The sequence below is a fragment of the Elephas maximus genome, chromosome 24 (genome assembly GCF_024166365.1).
Source record: "Elephas maximus indicus isolate mEleMax1 chromosome 24, mEleMax1 primary haplotype, whole genome shotgun sequence".
Lineage (NCBI taxonomy): Eukaryota > Metazoa > Chordata > Mammalia > Proboscidea > Elephantidae > Elephas > Elephas maximus.
The window spans coordinates 42,120,381-42,131,546 of NC_064842.1; the positions used below are offsets into that span (position 1 = coordinate 42,120,381).

The window sequence follows — 11,166 nt, forward strand, 5'->3', positions numbered from 1 at the left end:
TAGAATTTTTTAAAGACTTGTGTACATATGAGAATTTAATACATGATAAATATGACTCCTCAAATCAGTGGGAAATTGATGGACTTGATTCACTAATTGGTATTGTGGCAACAGAAAAACATTAAGTTGGTTCCAACCTCAAACATATATAAATCTCAGATGGATTCAAGTTGGTGGTGTAAGAAAAAAAAAAAACAGAAGGAAAAAAAAAAAGGTTTTTTTGTAATCTTGTAAACATATTTATCAATAAGGAAATGGTTAAATTCATATCTAGAGCATGGAACACTACAAAGCTGTCAAAAAAGAATGAGAAATTTATACATACTGGCAAAGACAGGTTGTCTAGAAACACTGGTATTATGGCAATGGCAAAACATTTCAAGTTGGTTCCAACCTCAAATATACATAAATCTCAGATGGATTCAAGTTGGTAATACAAGAAAAAAACAAGTTTAGTGGAAAAATCATAGAGTGTGATGTCATTTATGAAATGGCAAGAGAAATATTAATATGTGCATTCATATATATTTACACACATAGAAAGTTCTCGGAGAATGTACATCAAACCATGAACAGTGGTTTCCTCCAATGCAAGAATATTGACTGGGAATATTCTTGATGTTAGGTGCCATTGAGTTGGTTCTGACTCATGGTGACTCTATGTACAACAGAATGAAACAATGTCCAGTCCTGTGCCATCCTCACAATTGTTGCTATGCTTGAGACCATTGTTGCAGCCACAGTGTCAATCCGTATCATAGAGAGTTTTCTTCTTTACCAAGCATGATGTCCTTCTCCAGGGACTGGTCCCTCCTGATAACAAGTCCGAAGTACGTGAGATGAACGGTCTGGGAATAGGGAAGTCAAAACGGACTTTCATGTCTAGTCTATATGATTCAGTACTGTTTGACCTTTTTCTTTTAATGAGATGCTGTCATCGATTTTTATGTAATTAAAAATGCAAATTTCAAAATTAATAAAAGAAAGCTACTATAACAAAAAACTTCACCTATCAACCTTTCTTTTCTATAAAGAACAGATGGATGGTACGAATTGTGCTTGTTAGTATCGTTAATTTTAGGAAAATGTGTTCTTAGTAATTATCTGGAACCACAAAATGCTAAGTGACAATCTTCAGTCCTAACTCACTATTGTTATTCTAATTTGCTGAAATTAGCACTGGGAGAGGAACATGTTAACAAAATTGCAGATGTACATACTGCAGATATATATTAAGACACAGAACATTTTCTTTAACTTTGACACATCAAGTGAAAGGTTTCTAAACCCTCCCTCTCCCTGGAAAGCAAACCAGGGAATACAAATGGCCTGGGCCTGCTGAGCATTGTGTTCTGCTGTATCAAAAACCAATACTGGCAGAGTTCACTGTGAGACGGAAGCACCACAGCCGCAGACACAGCACAATTAAAACAGGTGCTATAGGTCACATAAAGCAAAGAGGAAAAAAACATATATATATAGTTTTGATTTTTTTTTTAAGCAACCAAAATTAAATTTAGGATAGTATTGTATTTAATGTATATTTACCCATGCTGAAACCCTGGTGGCATAGCAGTTATCAGCTATAGCTGCTAAGTGAAAGGTTGGCAGCTCTAATCCACCAGGCACTCTTTGAAAACTCTCTGGGGCAGTTCTATTCTCTCCTACAGGGTCACTATGAGTTGGAATCGGCTTGACAGCAACAGGTTATTTACCCATGCATTCATTTGAATGAAAAGTTCAATCAAAACCAAAACTGAGAATTTTTTCTAACTAGCATTGTTGTTACTGTGTGCTGTCAAGTGAATTCCGACCATTGCAACCTTACAGGACAGAGTAGAGCTGCCCCATAGGATTTCCTAGGCTATAATCTTTACAGGAACAGATTGCCAGTTCTTTTCTCCCACAGAACCACTGATGGGTTTGAATCGCCCACCTTTTGGTTAGCAACCAGTACTTAACCATTATGCCACTAGGGCAACCTTCTAATTAGTATCCAAACCCACCCACTGCCGTGGAGTCGATTCAACTCATAGCAACCCTGTAGGACAGCACAGAACTGCCCCATAGAGTTTCCAAGGCTGTAAATCTTTATGGAAGCAGACTGTCACATCTTTGTCCCTTTGGAGCGGCTTATAGGTTCAAACCACTGACCTTTCGGTTAGCAGTCAAGCGCTTAACCACTGTGCCACCAGAGCTCCTTCTAATTAGCATAATGACCACAAATTTACATACTGAAATTTTGTACTCAATCCAAAAAGTTCGAGATTAGTAACCACAAGTTACTGTACTAAATATCACACTTCCACACAAGACTAGCTTTTCAGCTGTTTTATGAGGATGTTCATCAAAATATATTTGAGCAGCACCATTCCTAAGCACAGCAGTTGTCTAAATTACACCTACGAATAATCTCAGAGCCTTTAATATAGCTGCTAGCACAGGCAATTAATGTAAAATAATTCAATAAACAGAAAATATGTTAAAATACTCTAGGGTTAAGCTAAAATTAAAAAAAAAAAAATCTTTTCCTGCCATGTTACTGGACAAAAGGCCTTATAGTTACAGAAAGGAATCCTGGTGGCACAGTGGTTAAGCGCTGGCTGCTAACCAAAGATCAGCTACTCGAACTCACCAACTGCCCCGCCTATAAGAGATTATAGCCTTGGAAACCCTGTAGGGCAGTTCTACTCTGTCCTATAGGGTCACTATGAGTCAGGTCAACTCAAAGGCAATGGGTTTGGTTTTGGGTTTTTACAGTTACATATTGCAACTAATAAGTTAAACCTATCACTTTAAGTGGTTACACAGATTCTAACCCAAGATCACTAGAGTAAAAATGAATGCTTAGCCCCAAAACACCTAGCATATAAATAAGTTCCTAACATCTGATACCTGATTCATATTCAATATCAGTTCATATTCTGATACCAAGAAAAAAATAGCAACCTACACATTTTTATCAGATAAAACCATCACTAATCAGAATTGTCATTTAAATACTTTTTTTTAATTGACACTATTATAGAAATGGGGAAACCCTGGTGGCATAGTGGTTAAGAGTTATGGCTGCTAACCAAAACGTCGGCAGTTCGAATCCACCAGGTGCTCCTTGGAAAACCTATGGGGCAGTTCTATTCTGTCCTATAGGGTCGCTATGATTCAGAATCAACTCAACAGCAACGGGTTTGGTTTTTTTAAATATTATTATTATAGAAATGGAGCCCTGGTGGCACAGTGGTTAAGAGCTGTGGCTGCTAACCCAATGGTAGGCAGTTCAAATCCACCAGCCACTCCTTGGAAACCCTATAGGGCAGTTCTGCTCTGTCCTATAGGGTCGCTATGAGTCAGAATTGATTCGACAGCAAAGGGTTTGATTTCTTTTTTTTAATAGAAATGGGAGCAGCCCTGGTGGGACAATGGTTAAGTGCTCAGCTGCTAACCGAAAGGTTGGCAGTTCGAATCCACCAGCCACTCTGCCTCAGAAAGATGTGGCAGTCTGCTTCCAAAAAGATTACAGCCTTGGAAACCCTATGGGGCAGTTCAACCCTGTCCTACAGGGTTGCTATCAGTCAGAATCAACTCGATGGCAATGGGTTTGGTTTGGGTTTTACCAGAGAAATAATAAAAAGAAGTATTTATGTTGAATATATAAGAAAAAATTGTTCCACAATTACTAAGACACCTACTTAGGTGACAGGTACTGTGTGTAAAGGATACAAAGTAAAGAAGACAATCCTTGCAACCTAGTATCTTAGAATCCAAGACTCATTTACACAAATATGCAATCAGTACCTCACTGCCTATATATGCAATATTATCAGTCAGTAATTCTCTAAAGAACTTCTATTAGTATAGTCTAATAAGTCAACTGCTGTTATTAGAGGGTATATAAAGCTAATATTTTATATTCTTTTTCACATTCATAAAGAAATATGGTTCACAGAGACTGCATCAGCCTGAGACCAGAACTACATGGTGCCCGGCTACAATGGATGACTGCCCTGACAGGGAACACAACAGGGAACCCCTGAGGGAGCAGGAGGGCAGTAGGATGCAAACCCCAAATTCTCATAAAAAGACCAGACTTAATGGTCTGACTGAGACTAGAAGGACCCCGGAGGTCATGGTCCCTAGACCTTCTGTTAGCCCAAGACAGGAACCATTCCCAAAGCCAACTCTTCAGACAGGGATTGGACTGGGCTATGGGATAGAAAATGATACCGATGAAGAATGAGTTTTTGGGATCAAGGAGACACATGAGACTATGTTGGCATCTCCTGTCTGGAGGGGAGATGAGAGGGCGGAGGGGGTCAGAAGCTGGAGGAATGGACACGAAAATTGAGAGTGGAGGGAAGGAGTGTGCTGTCTCATTAGGGGGAGAGCAATTAGGAGTGTATAGCAAGGTGTATATAATTTTTGTATGAGAGACTGACTTGATTTGTAAACTTTCACTTAAAACACAATAAAAATTAAAAAAAAAAAAAAGGAATACGGTTCAGCGCACTCATTCTCTTACAGCAGCCTAACATACTATCATGATACCTGTAAACCATCTTGATAATTTCTAAAAAGCCAAGAGGATGAAAAGAGAGTTGTAACTTATCGAGGGGTACAGGGGAGAGGGAGAGGAATATAAAAAGTCTTTACATAAGAAATATTAGTAACACTATGCCTAGAGGCTAGCACAGTAGTTCAATGTTACCATGAGATTCCACATAGCAGGATGAGCGCCTAATGCCCCCTTGGTTAAACCACCATGTCAAAGTTTCAGTCTACAGCCAATGACGGATTACACAGATCTAATCTTGGCCTACCATTCTGGTCTCAAGAGAGATGGGGTAAACAATCCTAAAAATCTTTATATATACACATACACATACTCATACCCCAAAAGGTAACTCACCCAAAAGGTAACTAAGCACCATCATATACTAAAACTGTAGACTCACAAATAGATATTCCCATTTCTTTGGTTTCTAATCATTTTCAATCTCGGGCAAGTAGAGTTTTATGAGGTATAAATGAGTAAACAGAAATAGAGTACTTAGAACTTGCCTTGTACACAGCACTAAGTGGCAATTATTTCATCACCTGCTTCTTCTAGGAACTGAAGCCCACTCTACCACAAATTTGTTAGCAGAACCCTATGTTCCCTACCTCTCTTTTTTCCTGAGACTTCAGATTCTTTCAACAGTGACTCTCTCAAGACTTCAACATATGAACTTTTACAGATTAAAAATGTTCAGGACAAAACCAAAGGACATCAACATTTCCTGCCATCAAAAAATACAGCAGTCACTTGCATGTAGACACTAGACTTGGAACAAGTGGACTTCTGAACCAGTTTTAAGTAGAAGAGAATCAGTCTATCATGTCTTCTGACACATTTGAACCACTTTCAATCCAACACTCTTCTTAATCTCATATATCAGCACTTCTCAAAATGTGGTTCCCAAACAGCAACACCTGCAAATTTGTCAGAAAAGCAAATCCTCAAAGAGCCCCCACCTCAGACCTAAATCAGACTCTGGGGGTGAGACCCAGCAATCTGCGTTTTAACAAGTTCTCCACACCAGAGTTTGAGAACTGTTCTATACGATCTGGTGAAGAATCTACAGTGAGACTGAAATTACCTATTCGAGAAAAAATTGTTAAGATTGATGAGGTTAACATTCTTAAATATTTTGAAATCTCTGTATGAGTAGTATCATATTAAGAAAAAGACATCCCACTAAAACATGTGTTTAACAATAAACTTCATAACCAGAGGTAAAATACAGGGAGGCACAGAACAGTCTTAAAGAATGTCACAATATAAAAGGTCATTAAATATTAACAAGCAAACAAATGCACCAGCTTACAATGAGATGTCCACCAACTTTCCTTTTACATTAGCCTTAGTTTCTCTGAAGGAAGAAAAATGCATCAAGAAAAGAGTGAGAGTGAAAAAGAGCCATGGGCTGTGTGTCCTCTGACTGACACCCAGCCCCTAAGGCCAATCATCCTAGGAAGTTAACATTTACCTTCACAGGAAGGTAAGCCTAATGTGACTTCAGATTCTCCCGTTTGGTCCCTACAATTTCCCTACCTTTTTTGCTGCTTTCTGGAAATCTTCTAAATAAAAACCACTTGACAATCAAGAGAAAATAAAGACAAAGTGTAAACGCTAAGACAACACTACACTTTAGCATAACACATCACCGTGATGATGATAACAGCAGTGTTTTAGACAGCTTACAAAACATTTTCACATGCAATTCATGTAATCTTCACACTTCAGGTAAATAACAACAACAAAACTGATATTTATTGAGCACTTAGTGCCTGGCACTTCATTAAGAGCCTCATATAATTTTATTATTTAATTCTTTCAACAAACTAGTGAGGCTAGAGTGACAAACCATTTACCAATATCAGACACCAGGCAGGATTTGAATCCAATTCTGATTCAAAAACCCATGCTCTCTAAATCTCTACCATATGGCAAAATTTGGAGACAAAGACTTAAATTTCAGCTCCAGTTCCATCACTTAAGTTATGTGACCTTGGAAAGTCACTTAATTCTCTTTAAATCTTCTTACTCTGCAAAATGGGAAGATCAATACCTGAACATTTATCCCACAGACTAGTTGTAAAAGTCAAATGAGATAAAAGACATTAAAGGTCTTCAATAACTCTAACTACACAAGTATTAATTACTAGCATCATCATTCCCTATTTTGAAAAAGAAAGAGTGAGCAGGAAAAAAGAACATAGAAAAGAATCAAAAAAGAATGCTGGTTTTTCTTTTCTGTGTTTTATTGTTTTTTTAAAGCAGGCTGAAGACCCTTACAGAGAAACTTCAGGCTTTATCATTTTACCTGGGATCTTACTGTCAATTGGACTACGAAACAGAATCTGTAATGTATCACAACTTATTTTGTCATTTTGCTAAAAATACAGAGACAGCTATACTATAACTTATGCAGATTTGGAGGTTAATAAAAATAAAAATCTAACAGTTGGTTTCTCTTAAAAGTTTAGTTCTCATAAGAATCAGCGACAATTCTACTGTTGTGTGCCACTGAGTCAATTCTGACTCAGCGACCTTATAGGACAGAGAAAAACTGCCCCATAGGGTTTCCTACACTGAAATCTTTACAGGTACAGATTGCCAGGTCTATTCTCCTGTGGAAACCCTGGTGGGGTAGTGGTTAAGAGCTATGGCTGCTGACCAAAAGGATGGCATTTTGAATCCACCAGGTGCTCCTTGGAAACCATACAGGGGCGTTTTCCTCTGTCCTTAAGGTCAGGATGAGTTGATTACCACTCCAAGGCAATGGCTGGTTTGTTTTTATTCTCCTACAGAGCAGCTGATGGGTTTGAACCACCAACCTTCCAGTTAGCAGCTGAGCATTTAACCATAATAAAAATTTCCTTGTAACAGCCTTGCTCTTCTTTCTACAACATCATTTTCAATCTGGGGTGCCCATATTTTTCATCCTGCAAAGGCTAAAACATGAATCATACATTCTAAAAGAAATAAACCAGGCCACTTAAAATCACAAGTTCGAGAGAAATATTTATTCAAAATTTTGTAATTTAAGGTTAATTTTAATAGAATTTTTAGCAAATGAGTGAAGGAAGTAAAATTGGTGTGAAATCACCAAACTGTTGAGGTATGTCAGATATTCAAAAAAAAGGAAAAAAAAAGTACTCAACACTAAATTAAAGCCAAAAACCCACTGCCATCGAGTCAATTCCAACTCACACCAACCCTACAAAAGAGAGAAGAACTGCCCCATAGGGTTTTCAAGGCTGTGAATCTTTACAGAAGCAGAATTCCACATCATTCTCCCATGGAACGGCTGGTGGGTTCTGGTAGGTTCGAACCACCGACCTTTTGGTTAGCAGCTGAGTGATTTAACCACTGTGCCACCAGAACTCATTTCAGTTCATAATAGGTGCTCAAAAAAAAACTTTTGCTTATTGAATGAATAAAATGTCCCTTAAACTTGCCCCTCCTATTTACATTGCCTCCACTCAAGGCCAGGTTTTCACCATTTCCAACGCGGGTTCATTGACATAGCCTATTAACTAGCCAATCAGGTAAACTGATATAAACTCTGCTGCCAAATTTTCCAAAACCCAGTCCCATCCAACCTATTCAAAGTTTTCTTCCCACTGCTTCTCAATTAGAATCATAAAATCTTAAGAGTCAGAAGGTACTTTAGAGGTCATCCAGTCCAACTTCCTCATTTTACAGATAAAAAAAACCCAAAAATGCTAAATGACTAAATCACCCAGCCAGGTGAAGCCAATTTTTATTCTAGGATTTTTACTCTAGGATTTTTCCCAACTCACAATACTGCTTCACTCCTAACACATGTCTCTCCTCACTGTCCCATCAACAAATGATGTTCAGTCCCATCGTTCCTGTTCAAGTTGTTTCTCCTGCCCAAACTGCCCTCCTTTTCCTGCTCCATAGATCCAAATCCCATCCCAGCTTCAAAACCTCTTTCTATTCCATTTCTCATGATTTCTTCCTTCTCTAAAAATCTTACTTCCTGAATAAAACATTAGATGAACAGGACCATCATTGCATACTGGAGCAAGTTTAACGCTTAGTAACATTTCCCACAAAATAACAATACTTGGATATATTTGTTCCCTAAAACTATTCATCCATTCCTTCCTCCTACATTTTAGAAAATGACTTCAATAAAAAGTAACTCACATAGCACCGTCACAAAATATTCATATACCTTGAACAGATCTCACTCACATCTTTAACAGCAGACATGTAAAACTTGAATGGGATTGCCCCAAATCACCTATATCTCCACCATTAAGAAAGAACTTGGCTTATTCACAAAGTCCAAACTCAAAACTCTGACACAACTCACCTAGTAGCCATCACTCCTTGAGTTTGCCCCTTTGCATGCTACCATCTATCATTACTTCCTCAAAAACTACATTTCTAATAATTCATACTTTTTTCTTCCTCTCCTTCCCTAAATTGTGTAATACAGAACACAGTCTCTTTTACCCTTTATTGTCATCTAGATGCCTCTTAGAGAAACTCCAGTTTGCTACCTCTCATTCAACCTCAGCCAATGAATTATCCAGACCTTTCTACCAAAGTAACATCTATCTCTTCAGCTCTTCTCAGGTCTTAGAGTATCTCAACCTGATGAAGGTCAATTTTGTTTTTTCCCCTTCTCCACTCTTCCATCCTCTACAACAGGGGTCTCAAAAGTGGTGTAGGTGCACCTCAGAAGATGTGCAAAAGCAGGATCCACTGGGCTGCAGAAAAAAAATATTAGGACCTCTTAAGTTTATTTTTTATTTCATTCTTTCTTAAATTGTTCCTTCTATCCAAAATTATAAATTTCATAACAGTACAGTAAGTAGTACATGTGTATAATAGATACACAAATTATTGGAGAAAACCCATTGCCACTGAGTCAATCCCAACTTATAGGGACCCTACAGGACAGAGTAGAACTGCCCCCATAGCGTTTCCAAAGAGTGGCTGGTGGATTCGAACTGCTGACCACTTATTGGAATATGTATATACTCAAAATTCTTACTGATAAAGCTCTGTGATCAAAAGTGTGTGGACCCTATTCTAAAAGAACACTGATAATGAGGTCAAGGTAAAGGGTTCCAGACTCTATAAGGTAAATATAGGTACATAATCGTGTACACACACACACACAATATGGTACAATGAAAGACCCTTTGCACATCCAGACTAAAGTCCAAACCATACCCACTAACCTCTAGCCCCTGCCAGCCATCTCAAAATTGTGTCTCACTCAAAATCACAGAACAGAGGATGGTCTGCTAAAGCCCTTCATTTCTAGTATGAAAAAAAAAAAATTCCTAAGTGGCCAGAGTCCAGTGATGAGATTACTACCCTTATCTTCCCCATAGAAAAATATTTCAGGGCACTGTTCACAGATTATATCCTGACACTATCATCGCCTGATTTACACTTATAAATTTTACGCCACTATCTCCGGAGATTCAGTTCCTACTTCCCAAGCCCTTGGGGCACAATTCACGTTCCCTTCGCTAACAACCGGTTTGCACTCACTCCCACCTTCTGGTTTTAGCTCACACCTCCCTTCATCCTTCCCTACCCTGGGGTTACCATCCACCTTCTCCTCCTAGGCGCACAGCACCTTCGCAGGGTAAAGGACAGTCCATCCACGCTCCCTAAGACCACTTCTCTTTCCTTCTCCGCCCCCGGAGCTGCCAGCCAGGCTGGAGACGGGAAGGGGGAGGGGTGTGCCTCGCCTCCCGTGACTGGCCCAAATGGCAGCAGATTCCACCACGACTCTCAGGCACCCCTCTACCCCCTGAGGCTGCCTGTCTGCCTCCCACCCCGCCCCGGCCCCACCCCCAGCCTCCCCCACTCCCTCACGCCGGGCACACTCACCATGCTGGGTGAAGATATTGAAGCCGGCCTCCGCGGAGCGCCCCGCCGGGTCCCGCCTGCGGCCGGAGGGCCTGGCTGCACTGCTGCCCCGGATCCCGCGGGGCTGCGGCTGCTGGAGACCCGGAGCCTCCCCGACGCGGCCCACCTGCTGCCCCATCCCTGCGCTCGCGTACTCCGCGCGCCCCCCGCCGACCCCTGGTCACATTCCTCCTCGGCTCCGGCCTCAGGCTCTGGAGCTGCTCTGGCCTGTCCTCCCCAGTCCAGTGCCTGGCCCTGAGCGGCCGGGCCACCGGCGTCCCCGCAGCCGGACTCCTCACAGCAGCCGCTGCGCTGCCTCTCCGCGACTCAGAGATTCTGCTTTTCCCTCCTCCTCCGGCCGCTCCGCGCCCCCAACGCCGCAGCTGCCGCCGCCATCTTTAAGCCACCGAGCACTGGGAGAGCGTGGGACAGAGCGTCTCCCGCCCCCTCCCTCCCTCCCTCCCCGCCCGACCAGTCACCTCCGTTGCTCAGAGGGAGGGCCTCCGGCGGCCCGGCCCCGCCCCGCTCCGCCCCGGCCCCGCCCCCGCCCCGCCCCGGGCCACCTCCGCGCCGCGCCTCTGCCTCCTCGCAGGGTGGGTCTGGGCCCAGGTTCCCCAGTGCCCACCTTATTTGCGAGTCCACCGCTTCTTCAGGTCTTTTGGCCCCTCTGTTCCTTTGCCACACCTCGGCTTTCCACGTCTAACTTCTCCTCAGCCGAC

The 11,166-nt window shown here is 41.4% G+C and overlaps 1 protein-coding gene across 2 annotated transcripts in view; it reads right to left on the reverse strand.

The window, feature by feature from the left end:
- Positions 1–10,867, reverse strand: part of ABL2 (ABL proto-oncogene 2, non-receptor tyrosine kinase) — a 115,388-nt gene extending 104,521 nt beyond the window's left edge. For both annotated transcript variants that reach the window (XM_049868400.1, XM_049868397.1), the window contains exon 1: positions 10,430–10,867. In XM_049868400.1, coding sequence (XP_049724357.1) covers positions 10,430–10,586 — 157 coding nt within the window. In that variant the 5' untranslated portion in view covers positions 10,587–10,867. The remainder of the gene's footprint in view (positions 1–10,429) is intronic.
- Positions 10,868–11,166: the final 299 nt, after the last annotated feature.